General features: G+C 44.4%; 6 protein-coding genes across 8 annotated transcripts; all 6 read left to right on the top strand.

Moving 5' to 3' along the window:
• Positions 756 to 3,020, top strand: LOC8056424 (putative F-box protein PP2-B12). Its single transcript, XM_002452973.2, has 3 exons — positions 756 to 1,132; positions 1,257 to 1,378; positions 2,196 to 3,020. Exons 1-3 carry the CDS (start codon positions 851 to 853, stop codon positions 2,806 to 2,808), a joined length of 1,017 nt encoding a protein of 338 aa, XP_002453018.1. The 5' UTR covers positions 756 to 850; the 3' UTR covers positions 2,809 to 3,020.
• Positions 4,545 to 6,600, top strand: LOC110429515 (F-box protein PP2-B11-like). Of its 2 annotated transcripts, none has more exons than XM_021458665.1 (3): positions 4,545 to 5,024; positions 5,116 to 5,252; positions 5,775 to 6,600. In XM_021458665.1, exons 1-3 carry the CDS (start codon positions 4,695 to 4,697, stop codon positions 6,241 to 6,243), a joined length of 936 nt encoding a protein of 311 aa, XP_021314340.1. In that variant the 5' UTR covers positions 4,545 to 4,694; the 3' UTR covers positions 6,244 to 6,600. The 2 variants fall into 2 exon arrangements, with proteins under 2 accessions (XP_021314340.1, XP_021314341.1); XM_021458666.1 differs by having other exon boundaries at positions 4,548 to 5,024; positions 5,134 to 5,252.
• Positions 7,609 to 9,456, top strand: LOC8056425 (F-box protein PP2-B10). Its single transcript, XM_021458667.1, has 3 exons — positions 7,609 to 8,244; positions 8,343 to 8,458; positions 8,806 to 9,456. The coding sequence occupies exons 1-3, from the start codon at positions 7,915 to 7,917 to the stop codon at positions 9,272 to 9,274; spliced, it is 915 nt and encodes a 304-aa protein (XP_021314342.1). The 5' UTR covers positions 7,609 to 7,914; the 3' UTR covers positions 9,275 to 9,456.
• Positions 10,219 to 12,097, top strand: LOC8056426 (putative F-box protein PP2-B12). Of its 2 annotated transcripts, XM_021458664.1 has the most exons (4): positions 10,219 to 10,536; positions 10,632 to 10,946; positions 11,042 to 11,160; positions 11,550 to 12,097. In XM_021458664.1, the coding sequence occupies exons 1-4, from the start codon at positions 10,447 to 10,449 to the stop codon at positions 11,980 to 11,982; spliced, it is 957 nt and encodes a 318-aa protein (XP_021314339.1). In that variant the 5' UTR covers positions 10,219 to 10,446; the 3' UTR covers positions 11,983 to 12,097. The 2 variants fall into 2 exon arrangements, with proteins under 2 accessions (XP_021314339.1, XP_002453020.1); XM_002452975.2 differs by having other exon boundaries at positions 10,219 to 10,946.
• LOC8056427 (F-box protein PP2-B10) lies at positions 13,108 to 15,129 on the top strand. The gene is made up of 3 exons (XM_002452976.2): positions 13,108 to 13,553; positions 13,643 to 13,761; positions 14,262 to 15,129. Exons 1-3 carry the CDS (start codon positions 13,260 to 13,262, stop codon positions 14,704 to 14,706), a joined length of 858 nt encoding a protein of 285 aa, XP_002453021.1. The 5' UTR covers positions 13,108 to 13,259; the 3' UTR covers positions 14,707 to 15,129.
• LOC8056428 (putative F-box protein PP2-B12) lies at positions 16,801 to 19,897 on the top strand. Its single transcript, XM_002452977.2, has 4 exons — positions 16,801 to 17,030; positions 17,135 to 17,455; positions 17,536 to 17,660; positions 19,168 to 19,897. Exons 1-4 carry the CDS (start codon positions 16,962 to 16,964, stop codon positions 19,592 to 19,594), a joined length of 942 nt encoding a protein of 313 aa, XP_002453022.2. The 5' UTR covers positions 16,801 to 16,961; the 3' UTR covers positions 19,595 to 19,897.

A 21,814-nucleotide genomic window follows, 5' to 3' on the forward strand; every position in this document is an offset into this window, starting at 1 on the left:
TTTTTCTTGGAAGAGTGTATAAATGGAGAAAAAAACACGGTCCAAATAAGCTGGTGTAATCTGTGTTTTAGTACAAATGAGAGGTGTGAGAAGAAACATGGTTACACTAAAAAAAGAAACATGGTAAAAAAAACTGCAAAATGTGTGCTGTTTGGTTTCTAGTTTTAGCTTATTTCAGCTTATTTAAGACATAAATAGTTTTATGTTTATAAATTATATCAAATGGACCCTACATCCGTATAAGATTTAAAAGTTATTTTTAAAAAAGGTTTGAGTCAAATATTATTATAAATCATCAATAACTTTTAAATTGTTGAGTTTAAAAATGTAAAAATTATATAAATAAATATGTCTTAAAAATATTTATATATATATATATATATTATTTTTTCTAAATATTTTTATAAAAAATAAGATGTCAAAACTATGTTCGTATTGCTGACCTAAACGACTTATATATATTGGGGACGGGATTACCACGTGTCATCGACCCATGGAGCAAAAAGGTCCCTGGCCTGCAGATCGAACACGGTGTGGGGGCAGACGAGAGATCTCGGGCCCAGGAAACCCACACAGACACACGCTGAAAAAGGAGGTCGCATTTCCGGTTTAACAAACGGCGATCCGAGTCAGCACGTACACAGCCCGCCGGCAGCAACGCCTTCTCGGAGCGGACCCAGCGAAGCAACGGTTCAACTCCTGCCTCCTGCTGCCGAGCCTTAGCCCTTAAGCTTGCCCCTTATAAGTAGCTAGCCGCGCGCCGTCACTCTCATATCACTCCCGAGACTCGAGACCTGACGTACGTGATCCACGGCGGCATCGTACGAGCGAGGAGAAGTTGCGTGCGTGCATGGCGACGGCGGAATCGGAGATCTACCGGCTGCCGGAGGAGTGCGTGGCGTACGCCATCTCGCTGACGACTCCCGGCGACGCGTGCCACTCGTCCGCGGTGTCGCCGGCCTTCAGGGCCGCCGCGGACTCCAACGCCGTCTGGGCGCGGTTCCTGCCGCCCGACCACGCCGACGTCCTGGCGCGCGCCGACGAGCCGGTCGCCGCCGTCGGCGGCGCATCCAAGAAGGAGCTCTTTTCCAGCCTCTGCGACAGCCCCGTCCTCCTCGACGGCGCCACCATGGTACGTGTACCGCTCGCGGCCGGCCCGCCGCTAGCTCCATATATATACCGATTCCATCGATCCTGCCATGCATGAATTCGATCGCATTGTTGCTAATTGATTATATATGCATGTGTGGAAGCAGAGCTTTGGGCTGGACAGGCAGAGCGGCGCCAAGTGCTTCATGCTGTCGGCGAGGGCGCTCAGCATTGCGTGGGGAGACGATCCTTCGTGCTGGACCTGGACCGCCAGCCCACCAGGATCCAGGTGCGTCTCATGCCCATGCACATGCACATCCCCTTTTTTCTTTCTTCCTTTCTCGCAATGTATATATGCTTACTTGCCTCGTAAGTAGCTTATAATTAGCATGGCGCGCACGCTGCACTCTCTAGTCTCTACACAATACACACAGATCGACACGGTTCATCGACTCCACACACACACGTGAACTTTGTTCATTCCTAGCTAGTACATTTTTTAAATTTGACCAGTACAAATATCGCATCCTTGGGATGTGATGCGCTGTATACTACGCCACGACTTAGTTTAGATTGGTATACCTACACACACGTGTCACCATGCATGCGTGCACATCTCTTCATGCACACGCACTATTCCAAAGGTCCTGACAAAGCAAGCAACCGTCGCCGACTCTCGCGAAAGCCTAGCTAGTTCGGCAACGACACGAACATATATAGCTGACATGGTACTTTGCATGACTGCATGCATGGTTGCATCACAAATAAAAGCCTAGGCCTTGTTTAGTTCTGAAAAAATGTCGGATTTCGACACTGTAGCATTTTCGTTTATTTGTGACAAATAATATTTAATTATAGACTAACTAGATCAAAAGATTCGTCTTGTAATTTACACCTAAACTGTGTAATTAGTTTTTGTTTTCGTCTATATTTAATGCTTCATGCAAGTGCTACAAGATTTGATGTGACGGGGAATCTTGAAAATTTTTTGGTTTTCGGGGTGAACTAAACGAGGCCCTAGCTAGTATTCCTACGTACGTTTTGCATGCGCACTAAACAATCAACGTGACCAATTAACTGACCGCGTGGTGTGACCGATCGATCAGGTTCCCGGAGGTGGCGGAGCTCGTGGACGTGTGCTGGCTGGAGATCAGCGGGAAGCTCAGCCTGTCGCTGCTGACTCCGGGGACGACCTACGCCGCCTACCTCGTCTTCGCCATGGCCGACGACGCGTACGGCCTGGAGTGCCACGTCGGGATGCCGCCGCCCAAGGCCACGGTCACCGTCTCCTCCGGCGGCGGGACGACGACCAGCAGCAACAAGACGCCCACGCCGGCGCCGGCGCCGACGGTGGCGGAGCACGCCATCTGCCTGCACCACATGCAGGGGGAGGAGGAGGCGGCCGCGCACCGGCGGAAGCAGCAGTACGTGCGCCTCCGCAGGGGTTACGGGATCGGCGGCGGCGGTGCCCGGAAGACGACGGTGCTGACGACGACGCGGGAGGCCGACCCTGACATCAGGTGCCCCCGGCGGAGGGGCGACGGGTGGGCCGAGGTCGAGATGGGCGAGTTCACCGTGGCGGGCGACGAGGGCGACGCGGCGGTGGTGGAGGTGACGGTGCAGGAGGTGGATAGCCGCCGGTGGAAGAGGGGACTCGTCGTGCTGGGCATCGAGATCAGGCCCAAGCAGCACACGGCCGGCGGCATGCTAGCGCTATAGCTGCAGTGGAATTCATCTCTCTTTTTTTAATTTATTTATCTCTAGGGACAAATTAATTAACAAGCGTCGATCAATTAGGTCCAGACAGGAACAGCTGCTAGACGATGTGCCATCAGGGTAGAGCTTTCGAACCTGTTTCTTTTCTGGACAGACAGCGTGCATGCAAATGCAATTTTAAAATGACCGTCCATTTAATAAGCTTCTCTGATTAATGCGCATGGTGTATTAATTATTATTATCGCGTCAGTTGCTTGCATGCAGGCTACGTAGCTCCTGCTGTCATGCTGTGTGTGTATACCTTGTTTCCTTCTGCAAGACGGGGCCCATAAGCCGGTGATAATACATTGGCGGCTTATACTCACTCCATTCCAAATCATTGATGTTTTAACATTTGCCTACAGTATCTACTATCTAGACATAATGTGTATGTAGCAAAAACTATATATCTGAAAAAAATGTAAAAATATTTTATTATTTATTTTCTCCATCCTATAATATAGTATATTCTATTATGTAAAATTTGTCCTTAAATATAATACTCTATCCATCCCAAATTGTAAGTCATTCCAAGAATCTTGGAGAGTCAAAGCATTTTCACGTTTGACCAAAATATAGAGAAAAATACTAAGATTTGTAACGTAAATTGAGTATACTATGAAAATATAATTAAGAAAGAATCTAATGATACTTAGTTAGTACCATAATATTTATTATTTTATAATATAAATTTGGTCAAACTTAGAAAATTTTGACTCTCTAAGATTCTTGGAATGATTTACAATTTGGGATGGAGGGAGTACATTCTAGAGGACAAAAACCAGTTTTGCATTAAATACTTTTCATCTATCAACCAATTACCATTAATTATTTTGATGATAGTATCTGATTAAAAAATAAAACAAAGGTAAATGTGTCTTTTATGTTCTCTCTTAATTTATATTATTAAAATTCTTAAAATACACTATATTACAAAGACAAAAGAAGTAGAATGGAAGGATTGTTTTTATATACATTATTTTTATTATATATCTAGACAGAATATATCTATCTGCATAGTAAAAACTATGTATCTAAAAGGAATGTCTTATATTTATAACGGAGAGAGTGATTTTTTCTAGAGATATTTTATTATGTATCTAGACATAATGTATATCTAAGTGAATAGCAAAAACTATACATTTTAAAAAATCAATATATCTTATAATTTATAACGAAAAGAGTGTTTTTAGATATATTGTCTTCATTATATATCTAGATATAATGTATATCTAAGTGCATGGCAAAAACAATACAGTTAAAAGTCAAAATGTCTTATAATTTAGAATGGAAAGAGTGTTTTTTTAGATATATTGTCTTTATTATATATCTAGACATAATGTATATCTAAGTATATAGTAAAATCAATGTATCTACGAAAACAAAAAAGTATTGATATAATAATATTGTAATGGAGGGAGTGTCCTATTCTAGATACATTGTTTGTATTATATATATGTATCTAGATTCGCGTGTGTGTGTGTGTGTTCCCTATACGCATTTGATCGGGACTACCTCCACCAAAGTAAAATCAACATTTAGCAACAATCTATCTTATATTTTTCATGTGAAAGCTAATTCACGTGAAATTAGTGTACGATTTTTTTCTGTAAATTTTCTGTTCCAAAAAAAAAGAGTGCTGAGATAATATTGGGCCTAATCATACGGTGAGGCCGTTACGGCCCAACTTTTATCTAGTCGGTTCCAAGTACAAAAACCGCCACCAGTCTGGTTCTTCTGATTCCATTGCAATCAATCTTCTCCACCCCAGTGAATTTTTGTTGCGATCCCTAGCAATCCCCGTCTCGCTCACAGAATCCGTTTCTCAAATCCGGCGGAGAAGTCAGTCGATGGGGTCGGCGGCGGGCACCTGCGAGATCGCGCGCCTCCCGGAGGACCTCCTCTCGGCGGCGCTCGCCCTCACCACGCCGCGAGACGCCTGCCGCGCCGCTGCCGTCTCCCGCGCCTTCCGCGACGCCGCCGGATCCTATGCCGTATGGACCCGCTTCGTCCCCCGGGACCTCCCGCCGGTCGCTGACGGGGAGCTCGCCGGCCCCGCGCCGCCTTCCAAGAAGGAGCGGTTCCTTCGCCTCTCCGACTGCCGTTGCCCCGTCTTACTCGCCGATGGCCTCAGGATACAGCCGGTTCCCAAAAATCCTCTACTGGCCTATGGCCTCAAGGTACGACCCGGCCCCGACACGGCACAATTAGCAGTAGGGTTTCCTTCTCTTGTAATCTTGTTCTTCGATTGATCATCTGATCGGCTAATAGGCCTGTTGCTGTGTTCAGAGCATGTGGTTGGACAGGGGGAGCGGCGCCAAGTGCTACATGCTGCTAGAGCGGGGCCTGCACATCTCGTGGGGCTGCACGCCATGCTACTGGCACTGGATGAATCTCCCTGACTCCAGGTTCGCATGGCACAACCAATTTCTTCTGTATCTTGCTTGCAATTTTCGCACGAATTGTTCGAACATATATATGTCATGTGGCCAATGTCATTGCATTGTAATGCAAATTCACCCTGTTGCTGTTGGTGGGTTTGGCTTGCAATTTGGATTAGAGACTTTGTTGTGAGGTAGTTTCATCAAAAAAAAAACATTGTTGTGAGGTACTAATTATTGTAAAGTGTTAATTATTGTCGAGGATTTAGAAAATTTTGGGGCTTTTACAGATCTAGATAGAAAAATCTGATTATGAAAAGGTTGACCTCAGAGCTATGTATTGACTGGGTAGCAGTCTGTTCTTACTTCTTAGCGGCAGCAGCATGGATGGTGCATAGGCCCGACAACTTAGTGTCCAGGGTTCAGGATTTATGCCAAGTTTTGCATATGCACCATCCTTGTTATATAATTGTACTTGATTCTCAATTATCTTGTATCGATTGCTCTATTGGTTTCTTTGGAACTTAGTTCTTTGTTAATCTGGCACAGGTTTGAAGTTGCTGAACTCATGTCGGTTTGCTGGTTTGAAATACGTGGCAAGATACACAGCAAAATGCTTTCTCGAGACACAGCTTATGCAGCTTACATTGTGTTCAAGATACCCTTTGGATCCTATGGGCTGGATTATCCACCCCAGAAGGCATCAATTGACACGGTTGCAGGAAAGAAAATAATTCGCAAAGTCTGCCTCAAAAGCTATGAAGGTAGGCATGTGAACCGTCAGGTCACAGTGCCCTTGGCGCCAGAATACAACAAGAGCTACCGGCTTGGGCATGGTAGAAACCCGGTGCTCCCTAAGGAAAGGACCGATGGTTGGATGGAGTTGGAGATGGGCGTGTTCTACAACAAGGAAGGTGATGATGGCGAGGTGCGCTTTAGCCTCCTGCAGACATCAGGTACTTCGAAGGAGGGTCTCATTGTTCAGGGCATTGAGATTAGACCCAAGAAACTAGGCTAAGGGTTTGTACTGTTACGGTCAAAGACTCATGAGGATGCACATTCATCGTTATGAGTCTTTGACCAAACAGTACAAATCATTTGCCATGCTATGGGTACAATAAGTTTAGTACCTTGTTATACCACCGGATGTCTAATGGATTCAACATGAGGTGAAATGAGGGGTAGCTAGGATGACTAGTACCTCTGGGCTCACTATCTAACCGTTCATAGACGGTTTGGCCGGACTCGGAAACGGTTGAGGCTCGAGTTATGCCTTATGTACCAACGGGTTATATGGGTTGTGACCGTTGTCTTTGATGAGAAAAACTTGTACCGAAAAACTCATACCCCTTTGCAAAGATTTGAATTTACCTCTTGTTCATGTCTCATAAATTTAGATTAGTGTTTGTTGGAAGGACTCGTGCAAGATCGAACTCCGCTTACTTACGTGTTCTTACATGTTCGAGCCCCATGCCATGTTATACTATGTGATGCTTAGGTGTAACAACTCTAATTAATATTCTCCTACCAATGCTTTTATGCAAAACCAACATTCTCTTCTTGATAATGCCAAATGCATGATTTATTGTTTACTGTCAACAGGTAAGTGAGTACACACGCATACATATGTTGCTACATTTTGAATTTTGCAGGTAAGAATGCCCCCTAGCATTTGGGTTCTTCTATATGCCCTTGATCCCTCAATGGATTAGGAGTACTAGAGGCCCTCCTTGATGAGAGGCATATGCCATGACTTGCTGAATCAAAATTATGTTGTTCAAGACTTTTGTTGTAGGACTTGTTTGTTTGTTCGTGTGACGAACTGCGTGTGAAACAATGGTTTTGTAATTTTGTTAATTGCGTTGTGAACTCGTGTGAGCTATGCAACTACTTGTTATAGATCCTGGAGAGACCGAATAGACGTAATGCCACGTGGTAGTACTAGGGATGGCCGGATTGGTCGAGATTGAGATTAGGCTTAAGTGTGGTCAGTGGATAAAAGCTTGGCTTAACCCCGGTGCGACAGGGGAGCGCTCCTGTAGTCCTGTCACGCCCTGCAAGTTGTTGCCCCCACCCTGGTCTACCTAGTGTGTTGATTCTGGTCATGCCGTTCTTAAACTAAACACTACTAAAAATAGAATCATCCTATCTTAGTATCCCTAAACCAAACGCCACCCCTATGAGGCCTTGTTTGAATGTGTATGTATCTAACTCAAACCACATGTATTGGTGTGGATTAGAGTGGAATTTAGTTTAAATTCACACCAATTCATTTTAATACATGTGGATCGAGGTAAACATATATGCATCCAAAATAAGCTTCGAAGATGAAAATGATTTCCAGACTTAAACAAGCGACATAATCATGTACAGGTGAGCCTTTTAGGATCTTTGGAATGCAGTATTTTTTTTCGAATCTTTTATTTTTCATGTGAAAATAAGCTAAAAATTGCCGTATGATTTTTACAAAATCCCCATGCTCTAAAGAGTGCCGAGACAATATTGGGCCTAAACTGGTGGCATGGGCGAGACGGCCCAACTTTCATCTAGTCAGTTGGCTATCTCTATCTGGGGACGCAAAACCCATCCACCTTCTGAGATTTCAATCCTTCTTCCCCAGTGAATTTTTCTTCCGATCAGCCATCCCCGTCTCTCTCGCAAAATCCGAATCCTTCGGAGCAGTCATTCGATGGGGTCGGCGGCTGGCACCTGCGAGATCGTGCGCCTACCGGAGGACCTCCTCTCGGCGGCGCTCGCCCTCACCACACCGCGGGACGCCTGCCGCGCCGCTGCGGTCTCCCGCGCCTTCCGCGACGCCGCCGGGTCCGATGCCTTATGGGCCCGCTTCGTGCCCCGCGACCTCCCGCCGATCGCTAACGGGGTGCTCTCCGGCCCTGCGTCTCCGTCGAAGAAGGAGCGGTTCCTTCGCATCTCCGACCGCCATTGCCCCGTCTTACTCGCCGATGGCCTCAGGATACGGCCGGCCACCAAAAATCCTCTACTCGCCTATGGCTTCGAGGTACGGCCGCCCCCCAGCACGGCGCAGGTAGCATGTAGCAGTAATAATCTTCTTCTTCGATTGATCTGATTGGCGAACCGGCTTGTTGTTGCGTTCAGAGCATGTGGTTGGACAGGGGGAGCGGCTCCAAGTGCTACATGCTGCTAGCGAGGGGCCTGCACATCTCGTGGGGCGACGCGTGCTACTGGCGCTGGATGGATCTCCCCGACTCCAGGTTCGCTTGGCACAACCAGTTTCTTCTATATCTGGTTTCCAATTCTCACTCGAATTGTTGAAGCAAATATGTCCTGTGACAAATTCCCCCTGTTGCTGTTGGTGGTTTTGGCTTGCAATTTGGATTAGAGACTTGGTGTGTGGTAAAGTGCTAATTGTTTCAGAACGAGCACGGGCGGCTCATCTGACCTGTATTAATTTGTTCGAATTCTGCAATACCATGGTTTGGAAACAAAACTAACTCTGCGCCCGACAAGGAAGTACATGAGTATATATAACTGATGGAGTTGGCTTTAGACCCATCTCTATTGGTTTCTTACAATTTTGTCCTTTGTTAATCTGCCACAGGTTCGAAGTTGCTCATTTGCGGAATGTTTGCTGGTTCGAAATACGTGGCAAGATACACAGCAAAATGCTTTCTCGAGACACAGCTTATGCAGCTTACATTGTGTTCAAGACACTTGTTGAATCCAGTGGGCTAGATTATCCACCTCAGAAGGCATCAATTGACACAGTTGCAGGAAAGAAAAAAATTCGCAAAGTCTGCCTCCAAAGCTATGAAGGTAGGCATGTGAACCGTCAGGTCACAGTGCCCTTGACGCCAGAATACAACAAGAGCTACCGGCTTGGGCATGGTAGAAACCCGGTGCTCCCTCAGGAAAGGACTGACGGTTGGATGGAGTTGGAGATGGGTGTGTTCTACAACAAGGAAGGTGGTGATGGTGAGGTGCGCTTTAGCCTCCTGCAGACATCACGTACTTCAAAGAGAGGTCTTATTGTGCAGGGCATTGAGATTAGACCCAAGAAACTAGGCTAAGGATTTGTAGTCATGTAGAGCCATCCTGTGGGAATAAATAGATTGACAGAAGAAAGCATGTAATCAGTACTCAGTATTCACCATATAGCTAGATGGTATTAAATATTGATTGTATCATCTAACCATAAACACCCTAAACATATAATGCGGTTTAAGAATTCAATAGTGTGCCACACATACTAGCTTGATCTTTGATATGTTTGTTACTCCTATCTCATGGGAAAGATTGTCGCTCTTCCTTGTGGTTTTACGACACATATAGATAACTCAAATTTATGAGCTGTAAAAAAAAACATAAGTGACGTGAATCTGCAACTCAGCATGCCATTGCATTTCCTACTTTGTGGTTGTGGCTGCTGTTGTTATGTTGTTGTCGCTATCTCTCTTTCTAGTGGATTTGCCACCGTCTCGCCCTTGTGCTGGGATCAAAAGGTTTTTGCCTCGTTTTTCCCTAGAAATAAAGTTGTTGATTGTATATCAATATATATTCAAGTGGGGATTATCTCCCCAAGGTGACAGTTAAAAAAAAAAACCAGGTGGACCGAACTGATGGATTTGAATTTTTTTCAGACCAAAGGCCTTGGCCCTACTTATATTGAAAGCATAACATTTTGCTAAAGTCACTCTAGACAGATAACTAGACGAGAAGGCAAAGTAACTTAAAACTTCAAAGCGTTAAGACCAAATGAATTGTGAGCAATGACTTTAGGAGATTTTATTAGCTGGTTGTTACTTGTTAAAAACCCAGTCATTCCTTGTTTTCCACAAACTCCAAACCACACTAGCTAAGATAAAGAAAACAGAACTATCTCTTTTTTTTTCAATAGAAAACAGAACTATCTCTAATAGGGCCTGAACCAATCCCCATCATATCTTCAAAGTGTTGAATTGAAGTTGGTCTCTCAAACCACCTCATGCTAATCCTAACCCAGATCCCAGACTCAGATAACTTGGGCAATATGGCCGTTGAAAATCAAAATGATTCCTTGTTTCCAACTTCCCACAATACTTACACCTCTCAGACCATTTGCCCTTCCTAATTTTGAGTTGATAACCAGTTTGTACTCTATTGTGCCAAAGCATCCATAAGAAATCCTTGATTTTTAGGGGAATTTTAGTTTTCCACAAACTCTGACGGCGACGGGCAAGACGACTTCCGCTCGGGACCCCGCATGAACATATTTCCCCTCCGATTCGAATTTGGCTGGCTGTTGTATTGTACTATAATCGATTTCCTTCGCCATGCCCAAAGCTTAGCGTTTGTCTGTGTCCGGCCGGCCCAACAATATTCTTGCATTCCATTCCATTAGCTGTAGGCTGTAGCCCTGTCCTGTGTTGATCTTGACTTGATCCCCAGGACTCACGAGTCGCGTCGGGGGAACCGATGGAGTCGACGTCGCCGCCCGCCGGCTGCGAGATCGCGCGTCTGCCAGATGACCTCCTGTCAGCGACGCTCGCCCGGACCGCGCCGAGGGACGCCTGCCGCGCAGCCACGGTCTCGCCGGCCTTCCGCGCCGCGGCCGACGCCGACGTCGTCTGGTCCAGCTTCCTGCCGCTCGACCTGCCCCCGCTCGCCGACGGGGAGCTCCCCGCCGATATGCTGTCCAAGAAGCAGCTCTTCATGCGACTCTCCGACCCCGGCAGCCCCGTACTCCTCGCCGATGGCCTCACGGTAATCGAACTCCACTCCTGTTGACGTCTAACTAGCTTTCGATCGGTGGACACTGGACTTGATTGATCGGTTGTTATGGTGCCGTGTTCTCGCAGAGCATGTGGCTGGACAGGGCGACCGGCGCCAAGTGCTACATGCTGTCCGCCAGGAAGCTCGGAATTGCTTGGGGCGATACGCCGCAGTACTGGCGCTGGATCCCCATCACCGTCTCCAGGTTTGTTACATATCTCGTTCACAAATCACATGTCTGTCTGCTTGTCATTTCTGAAATTCTGAAACGAACTGTCAGTAGGCTGCTTTTATAGTTCGCTATTGCTCCCTCAACTCAGTATGCTGATGAATCCTATGTCATTAATGAACTAGGTATGCTTTCCTTTGAGCATGGCCATGTATCTGTTCAGTCACAATATCGCAGCTAAGTTGGTGTTACTGAATTGCACTGTCCATGTTTTTGTTCTAGCCAAATTTTCTTTTGCATAATTGCATTGATTATTTGGTTGATTCAAAGATAGTTGAAGAAGCTTGGCTGATGCCATTCCGTGGAATCACTTTTTTGCATCCATTGCTTTAGCCAACAAAGATGATGTTGCTAATGTGTGACAGGTTCTCGGAAGCTGCTGAACTCCAGTATGTCTGGTGGCTGGAAATACGTGGCAACATCGATAGCAAGATGCTCTCCCAACACACAACATATAGTGCTTACACCGTGTTCAGAGTAGCTGATGGGCGCCGCGGGCTTCATTTCCCATGCCTGGAGACGTCTGTCAGCCTCGAAGGAAGCAGCAGCAGGTCGACGCGCCGCGTCTGTCTCGACAATGGCCACGATGGCGCAAATACTTGGCCGTCTATGCGCGGCGACATTCCTCAAGATGCGCTCTTTCCTCGAGAGAGAGGTGATGGCTGGATGGAGGTGGAGGTGGGTGAGTTCCGCAGCAGTGAAGGCGACGATGGTGAGGTTTCCATCAGGCTTAAGGAGACGTCAGTCGCGAAGAGTGGCCTTGTTGTCCTGGGCATTGAGATTAGACCTAAGGTCTAAGGAGCAAGTGGTTTGATGAGAACCTTGATTGTGTGAGTAAATAATGGATTGAGAAATTAATATTGTAAGTATTTATTACTAGATGAATTTCTCGCGCGTTGCCGTGAGTTTTGGAGCTGAAACTGCAGTATAGGATGAATACTAAAGAGGTAGATTATTCTGTCAGGTTCTTCCTAGAAATATAAACTTAAAAGTCTGTGTACAAATGCATGCATGGAAAAAAAAATACCATAGGCTCTTATATAGCTTTCTTTTCCTTAGTTCTTAGGCAATGAGGCCAATTTTGACATATAGTCAGACTCAAACATGGATCTGTATATCTGAACCTGGGTACATATATATGATGAAACTGGAATGCGGGAGTATAATATATAAGAGCGGGTCAGCGGGAGACATCAGTTGTTCAAGAGTCTCGAACTCTTCGTTTGCTTGGATCCAGACTTGAATTGATGGCTGGGTTGTAAATTTAGCTATTATCGAAGGAAAAATGTTTCCAACACTTTTTAAATGACTCTCTAAATTTAGTGGCTCTCCATCTCACATTATTCGCTCTCTATTTTGGATAGCCTACAGAGCATCTCCAAGAGATTAGCCAAAAAGACTAGCTAAATTTACTGATTTAGCTACTTTCTAAAATAGATTTGATAAAAAGATATTAGAATACTCCAAGAGACTCTACAAGGATGGCTAGTGAGGTAGACTATCCAAAAGTAGAGAGCAAATAAGGTGGGATAGAGAGCTACTAAATTTGAAGAATCTGTTGGAGACGTTTTTCTTTTAACAATAGTCAAATTTACCTTTATAAAATGATTTGGCTAATCTCTTGGAGATGCTCACTAGCCATTATTTACAGAGTCTGTTGGAGTACTCTATATTTTTTGCCAAATCTATTTTAAAGAATAACTAAATCAGTAAATTTGATTAATAATTTTAGCTAATTTGTTGGAGACGCTGTTAGGCTGCACAACCGATATTCTCCGTCGCTACTTTCCTACGTTGGCGGAGAATTTCAACGAACGTGTGTGCGTGTCCGCTCGGGCGATCCAATGGTGAAGACGCGTGGATCCCGGGGACCCCACATGTCGTCACCGCATGAACTCCGTATTTTCCCCTCCGATTCGAATATATCTGGCCTGCTGATTGGACATAATCGCCCCGAATCGTCTGCTGTCAACGTCTGTGACACTGAGCCTTGTGTTGATCCCCACATCGCTCGCTCTCCAGTTGCATTCGAATCGAGTAATCGACTGACATCGGAAGAAGTTGCGGGGGAATCGATGGAGTCGACGGCGACGGCGCCCGCCCGCTGCGAGATCGAGCGCCTGCCGGATGACCTCCTGTCGGCGACGCTCGTGCGGACCGGGCCGCGGGACTCCTGCCGCGCCACTGCGGTCTCGCCTGACTTTCGTGCCGCGGCCGACTCCGACGCCGTCTGGTCCAGCCTCCTGCCGCGCGACCTGCCACCGCTCGCCGTCGGGGAGCTCCCCGCCGATCCGCTGCTCACCAAGAAGCAGCTCTTCATGCGACTCTCCGACCCCGGCAGACCCGTCCTCCTCGCCGACCGCTTCACGGTAATCGGACTACGCTCCTGTTGACGTCTTGCTCTGTAAGGTGTTCGGTAGGTGGACTTGATCGATCGGTTGTTATCGTGCTTTTGCAGAGCATGTGGCTGGACAGGGCGACCGGTGCCAAGTGCTACATGCTGTCGGCCAGGAAGCTCGGAATTGCTTGGGGCGATACGCCGCAGTACTGGCGCTGGATCCCCATCAACCTCTACAGGTTTGCATGCTACTCCATATCTCGCTCACAAATCACATGTATGTCGCTTTCCATTTCTGAAATTTCTGAAACGAACTGTCAGTCGCTCACAAATCACATGTAGCATGCCAGGTTTCCATTTCTGAGATTCTGAAACGCGCTGTCAGTAGGCGTTTAGTTCGCTAGTGCTCCCTTCAGTGTCAGTATGTTGATGAATGTTGTGTTTGATTTCCTTTGCGCTTCCGAAGCAAAGTGCTTCTTTTTCATTTTCCCAAATTTGTATGGAGAGAGAGCATGGGGCATGGCCATGTACTTCTGTAGTTCTGCTAAGTTGGTGTTGCTGAATTGCACTGTCCACGCTTTTTCTTCCAGCCAATTCTTTTTGGATAATTGTCTTATGTTGATACGTACAAGTTAAGGTAGTTGAAGAAAGCTTGGCTTATGCCCCCATTCCATGGAAGAATCACTTGTTTGCATCCACTGCTTTAGCAAACAAAGATGATGTTGCTAATCTTTAACAGAATCTCTGAAGCTGCTGAACTCCGGCATGTCTGGTGGCTGGAAATACGCGGCGAGATCGACAGCAAGATGCTCTCCCGGCACACAACATATAGCGCTTACATCGTGTTCAGTCTAGCTCAGAGGCGCCTTGGGCTTCATTACACATGCAAGGAGGCGTCCGTCAGCCTCGGAGGAGGAAGCAGCAGGTCGAGGCGTCACGTCTGCCTCGACGAAGGCCACGACAGCGCGGATACATGGCCGTCGTTGCGAGGTAACCTTCCTGAGGACACACACTTCCCTCGAGTGAGAGGTGATCACTGGATGGAGGTGGAGCTGGGCGTGTTCTGCATCGGTGAAGACAACGACGACGGTGAGGTTTCCGTCAGCCTTATAGAGACGTCAGTCATTAAGAGTGGCCTTGTTGTCCTGGGCATTGAGATTAGACCCAAGGAACAAGGGGTCTGATTGATGACAACTTTGTTTGTGAGCATCTCCAACAACTTGGTAAAATTCACTTGTCAAATCTTGAGTTATAGCAAGTTGCGAATTTGTTTAGCAAAAGAAAAAAGGATGTGTCTCCAATAAGTTACTATTCTCACTTGGTAAAAATAGAGGATGACAGATGAGACCCGCTCATTTGGTAAAAAAATATATGTCTCCAACAAGTTGCGCTCGGGATATCAACTTGGGATAGCAACTTGACAAATCTCGGCAGTAGAAACCTCTGGATAGCAACTTAGGAAATTTAGCAAGTTGAGATAAGAAGTTGTTGGAGGAAAAATTTTATGCTTTTAGCAAATTTGGTAGGACAGTATGTTGAAATACAAAGTTGTTGGAGATGCTCTAAATAATAGATTTAGAACTCAGCTATGTAATGTCGTTATTGTTCGCAGAGGCGTCTGTGGAGCTAGGCACTAGTATAGAATTGCTCAAAGCCAGCGGTAGAACATAATTTTTACAGGCGGTTTTAATTAAATAACGCATGTGGAAAGAAATTGGCTTACCCGACTACAAAACCGCCTGTGAAAATTAATTTTTACAGCAAAACCGCCTGTAGAAATCATGTATTTCTACGGGCGGATTTCTTAAGGAACCGCATGTAGAAATCATATTTCTATAAATATATTTGAACTTGAATTTTTGAGCTTTTTAAATGATCTCGTTTGAAAAAACTGTCAAAATGAAAATTGTAGATATCGAAAAGTTATGAAACTTTGTAGTTGATAATTTTTTCATTTGAAATCATCTTTTCATTGAAAAACTACGTTTGAATTTCTCAAATTTGAAATTCAAATTTTGTAAATGACCTCGGATGAAGGAAGTACCAATATAAAAGTTGTAGATCTTAAAAAGTTGTAAAACTTTGTAGTTGACGACTTTTCCATTTGAATCCATTTAGAGCCTTAAATAATCAATTTATGCTTGATTTATGATAGTATGTGGGGAACTAAACTCTAATTCGAACACAACGATAGGCGAAGTGGTAGAGTAGGGTACGCGCGAGGGCGAGGTCTCAGGTTCGAATCCCATCAACCGCGTAGTACGCGATTTTATACGAAAAAATGCGCGACTTCTCTGTATTAAAATCTTTTTTTTTATTTTTAAAAACCGGTTTCATATTTTCTAGAAAAAGAACCGCCTGTATAGTACTTGTGTGTACTAGTGAGCTCATCACATGATTATCTAGGTTAAGAATTAGCTACTAGTACACCAGAACTAAGGTGTTTCTATTATGTTTGTCTACGCTTTGTCTCGCCGCCAAAACATATGTATATGGTCATAGTCTGCGAGATATTCATTAAGTAAATAGTCGTTTGTCGTTGATTTTCCTGATGCACTATGTTCTATAATTTCCTGTACTAAAACTTAACTAAATTCAATAGCTTCTAAACTTTATTAAATATATTTTATTCTGGTGCATGCATGCATATGTGCCACAAGGTGCATGTAACTACTCGTACGCTAACACATGTACTTTTAAATTTATTAAGGACAAGGACTAGTGCATACTAATATACTATAGTCCTAGTCCTAACGATGCTCAACTGGCGTTCTATATAGTCCGATCTGCTTTGTTCGGCTGGCTGTCCGAAAAATTCTGACTAATAATAAATATACAATAACATAAGCCCGTCAAGATTTAGAAAATATACAATAAAATAAGGCCATCAGGATTCAAATAATTTCGAGTTGGGCACCATAAGATAGAGCAAAAGGACTGAAACTAGTCTTGTAATTTTCCAAGCTAAAATAAAACTTCTACGAAATTTCTAAGATTATAAACAATATTTTAATTGCTTTATTTTGCAAGTCAAATCTATTTGGAATTTTTTTTAATTTTTTAGATATTTTATTTAAAAAAACAAAGCCAGATTTATCCTCGTTGAACTATAAGGATGGTAGGATTTATCTTTTTAGCTAACGTGACGTCACGTAGGACGGTTTTCGTGGCTTCACGCTAGAAAAACCGCTACCAAAATTATTTAGGTGGAAAATAACTGGTTTTGAAAATTCAGAGATAAAAAAACAGGTTTTACATAATTGAGAAAGATAAATTAAACCACCTAAAAAATATTTAAACGAGTGCGAAGGTTAAAGGGCTTCGAAAGGACTCCAGCACAAACTGAGCCCATTTACGGCCCGCGAAGGCCCCTTTTCTCGGCAAGCTGGAAATCTGCGGTCACCGTCAACCACCGACCATTTGAAATCTGGCTGCTGCCATGCGCTCTTGCGCAAAGCTTAGCGCCGAAGCGTCCTCTTCCACCACCCCACCTTTTTTTTTATATATAGTACGTATTAGCATAATCCATTAGCTGCTGTAGCCCTTTTCTGCGTTGATCATCCCCCCCACATCGCTCGATCACGGCTCACCCCAATCGCATCGAATCCACAGAGAGCAGAAGAGGCGGCGCGCGTGGGGGAACCGAAGATGGAGTCGACGGCGCCTGCCCGCTGCGAGATCGCGCGCCTGCCGGAGGACCTCGTGTCGGCGACGCTCGCTCGGACCGCGCCGCGGGACGCCTGCCGCGCCGCCGCGGTCTCGCCGGCGTTTCGCGCCGCGGCCGACGCCGACGCCGTCTGGTCCGGCCTGCTGCCGCGCGACCTGCCCCCGCTCGCGGACGGGGAGCTCCCCGCCGATCCTCTGCCCAAGAAGCAGCTCTTCATGCGACTCTCCGACCCCGGCTGCCCCGTCCTCCTCGCCGACCGCCTCACGGTACGTGGGGGTGGTTCTCTTCTCGATCGATCCATCAACTGATGTGATCACTCACCCGGGTTTTTTGTGCCCCGCCACAGAGCATGTGGCTGGACAGGGCCACCGCCGCCAAGTGCTACATGCTGTCCGCCAGGAAGCTGGGCATCGTGTGGGGCGATACGCCGCAGTACTGGCGCTGGATCCCTCTCACTCTCACCGACTCCAGGTTTGTGAAATCAAAACCTCTAATTTATGGAAAAAGTTTATATCACCCCTGAACTATGAGGTGGTGTCTACTTTACGTTCCGAACTATGAAACAGTCTAATTTACCCTCTAAACTATCTAAAACCGTTCAAATCACCTCCCGAGTGGTTTTTTATGGCGGTTTTGCCACAGTAACTGTGGTTTTGCCTTCTTCTTTTTTCCTATTTGTTTTCATATAATCTTTGAAAAATCATAGTAAATCATAGAAAAATTATAAAATAGAAAATCTAATTTTGTTGGACTCCACATGAGTAGATCTATGCAATGAATATATAATATGGTATACTTAAGTAAATTTTTTTCTGTAGTTTTAAATTAGTTAGAAAAATCAAATTTTATCTGTAATTAATTGGAATAATTCATAGCTGCAGCTTCTGTGGTCCAATTGTGGTGAAATTTTTATGGTAGACTAATTATTCTATGCTTGAACTGTAGTAAATATTTCATACTCATCGGATCATGTATAACTTAGTTATAGATTTATTTATATTTAACAAGCATAGGCCTGAATAAACTTATTTATACATGATCCGATGAGTATGAAATATTTACTATAGTTCAAGCATAGAATAATTAGTCCACCATAAAAATTTCACCACAATTGAACCACAGAAGCTACAGCTATGAATTATTCCAATTAATTACAGATAAAATTTGATTTTTTTTCTAACTAATTTAAAGCTATAGAAAAAAATCTGTATTAAAGTAACGATATTATATATTCATTTCGTAGATCTAATCGTGCGGAGTCCAACAAAATTTGATTTTCTATTTTATGATTTTTCTGTGATTTACTATAATGTTTCAAAGATTATATGAAAACAAATAGGAAAAAAGAAAAAGTCAAAACCACGGTACTGTAGCAAAACCGCCATCAAAAACCGCCGAGGGGGTGATTTGAGCGGTTTTGAATAGTTTAGGGGGTAAATTAGACTGTTTTGTAGTTCGGAGGTAAAGTAGACATCACCCCATAGTTTAGAGGGTGATGTAGACTTTTTCCTCTAATTTATCCATAATCCATTTATCGGCTCGTCAGCTCTGATGCGAATGTGAACACTAGTATTTCGTGACAGGGATTAGTGCTTTACCCAACTGCATTACTCTTATCTAGTTTATATTACCGTCCAATAGTGATATTGTTTTGACAGCAATCGCAGCAGCTTGATTGTGGGCTATTAGGTTCGCTGAATCGCTGTTAATTTTTTGTACTAGTAAAGCAGAATCGTACTGCTTTCCACATGCACATGACCAAATGCTGTTCTTTTTACCTACAGCTTTCAAGAGCATAGATCCATGGCCTTTTTTAACTTTGATTCTCTAATCTAAATGAATACAGCACAATTCACTCAATGAAATTAATTCTGAATGAATGGCACTTTACATAAATAAATGCACTCCATATGAATTTTGTAGGCTTGTTTATATAGGATTATATATATTGCAAATTCTAATGCCGTGTTTGTGACAGGTTTTCAGAATGTGCAGAACTCCTGGCCGTTTGCTGGTTGGAAATCCGTGGCAAGATACATTGCAAGATGCTCTCCCAGAACACCACTTACGCCGCCTACATGGTGTTCAAGATGTCCGATAGATCCTATGGGCTGGACCTGGATTATCCACCCCAGAGGGCTGAAGTTAGCACTGGGGTAACCAAATCCACTCGTCGTGTTTGCCTCCAAGTCTATGACAGCGAGGGCGAGGACCATCGAGGACCTCCTATGGAGCACGTACATCACGCTCAGACAAGAACCGATGGCTGGATGGAGATGGAGATGGGTGAGTTCAACAACGAAGAATGTGAAGATGGCGAGGTGTCCATCAGTCTCACGGGGAGAGGCGGTCACTGGAAGAGGGGTCTTATTCTGCATGGCATTGAAATCAGGGTGAAGAAATAAGGCTCGGAACGTTGTGTGGGAAACGAGCTTTGATTTGTAGGCCGGGTTTTATTGGTCTAATGTTTTCAAGGGATGTACAAAATGCCAACAGTTTGGTAATGTACAATTGATACCTGCTCCAACGATGTATTCCATTATAAAGCCGTGGTCATTTCAAGGCTGAGGGTTAGACTTTATAAGGCAAATTCGTTCTCATTGTTCCAAAGGACACCACTCTGTGTTGGTGACGACAAATTATTTCACAAAATACGCCAAAGAGGCATCTTTGAAGAATGTGACGTACAAAGAGATTGTATTTACATATACCTTTCGTCCATGCACACTCCCAGAACCCACTGCATAGTCTCTTTACATTACCCCTATCTGCTCAGGCACACTCACAGTTACTGCTGCTACAACAGGAGCTGATTGAAATAACACTGAACGAAGAACCAGATGTTTGGGCATATATTTGGAATGCTGAAACTTACTCAGTAAATAAGGCATACAAGCAACTGAGCGGCTTTAGCCACCCTCACCCGGCTTTCAAATGGATACGGAAAAGTGCGTGCCAGAACAAACATAAAGTGTTCTTCTGGTTAGTCTTAAATGATAGAATCAGCACCAGGGAACTTCTGAGAAGGAAAAATATGAATCTAGAGGACTACAGCTGCGTCCTCTGCAGCAGCAGAGTGGAGGAGACATTGATGCACCTTCTTTTGCAATGCCCGCTACTCAGTGTTGGGCATGGATAAATGTCCAAGTACCCAATGACCTAGAAGTGTTCCAAGTTCTTCAGAGTTTCAGGAACCAGCTCTCAGTACCTTTCTTCATGGAGATCATAATCCTGATGTGTTGGGTGATCTGGAAAGCTAGAAACGACTTAATCTTTAGGCAGATCAGTCCACTTATTCTGAATTCCAAAGAAGACTTCAGAAGAGAAATAGGTCTACTCAAGTACAGGGTGAAACACAGCTTTTCAAATAGCTTAGATCAATGGATTACAAATCTCTCATAGCCTGGTTTCTCCTAATCCTGGAGTCTTTTCTTTGTTTATTTTTTTGTTTCCTAGGCTAGCCTTGACCTCTTTCTTTACTTGTTCTCAGTTTTTGTACTCGAACCCTTTCTGGGTTTAATTCAATTTCAGTAGGGGCCTCGCCCCTCCTGTTTACTCAAAAAAAAAGAGATTGTATTTATTATTGAACATATTATTCATGGACTCAGCATCCTTCAACTTTAACTGTGGATCAAGGTACTTTGTTTTAAATTAAAATAGGTGCATGAATTTTCAAAACCATACAAAACTAAGTTGCCCAATTCATTTCCATATTACACTCAGGTCAATGGTCAATGCGCGGCGTCTGTCTCGACATACTAAGGTGGAGGTACAGTAGGGAGTTCCACAATATTGAAGGCGACAATGGCGAGGTTTCCATCAACCCTTATGAAGACGTCAGTCGTGAAGGCTGGCCTTATTGTCCTGGGTATATTAAGATTAGACCTTAGACCCAAGGAAGAAGTGGTCTGATGAGCCCCTTGTTTGAGCCATGGTGGGCTGTGGTGGGCGGGTTGTTCGAGGTTGGGGCTAATGCTTGAATGGTAACGTCCGCGGACGTCGCTTCATCCTTGAAGGCATCCTCTTCGTGCCTCTTCTTCTACTTTGCCTTGTTGTTATTTGTGGATGAAAACCTTTGCATGTTGGTTTAGCATCGTCAATGTCTTTGGTGTCGTCTCCTTCCTAAAGTTTTCGCTAGCCTTCTCTAGTTATGCCGTCCAACTCTTGCTCGACTATGATGGTGCATTTGTGCTACAAGTGGCTGTGTTGGTGGTGCTCTACATCTTATGTTAGTGGTGTCGTTATGGCTCTAGTTGTCAGCCAGTTGTTGGTGTTGTTGAGTTGCTAGTTGGGTCCTTTTTTTGACTAAGTTGAGGTGCTAGTTGGATCTAGATGGGCGCGTTTGACCAAATTGACTCAAGGGCGTGTTTGGATCCAGAGACTAAAGTTTAGTCCTTGTCACATAGGCTGTCAGATTTTAATTAGTAGAACTAGACATGAGCTAAATATAGAACTAATTACAGAAGTGATGGTTAAATTACACTAATTAGACTTAATAGATTCATATCATAAAATAGTCACAATTTGTGTAATTAGTTTGTAACTAGTCTATTTTTAATACTATTAGTAGCCAAATTAACATCCGATGCAACAAGGACTAAACTTTAGCCGAACCAAACACCCAC

The sequence above is a fragment of the Sorghum bicolor genome, chromosome 4 (assembly GCF_000003195.3).
Source record: "Sorghum bicolor cultivar BTx623 chromosome 4, Sorghum_bicolor_NCBIv3, whole genome shotgun sequence".
Lineage (NCBI taxonomy): Eukaryota > Viridiplantae > Streptophyta > Magnoliopsida > Poales > Poaceae > Sorghum > Sorghum bicolor.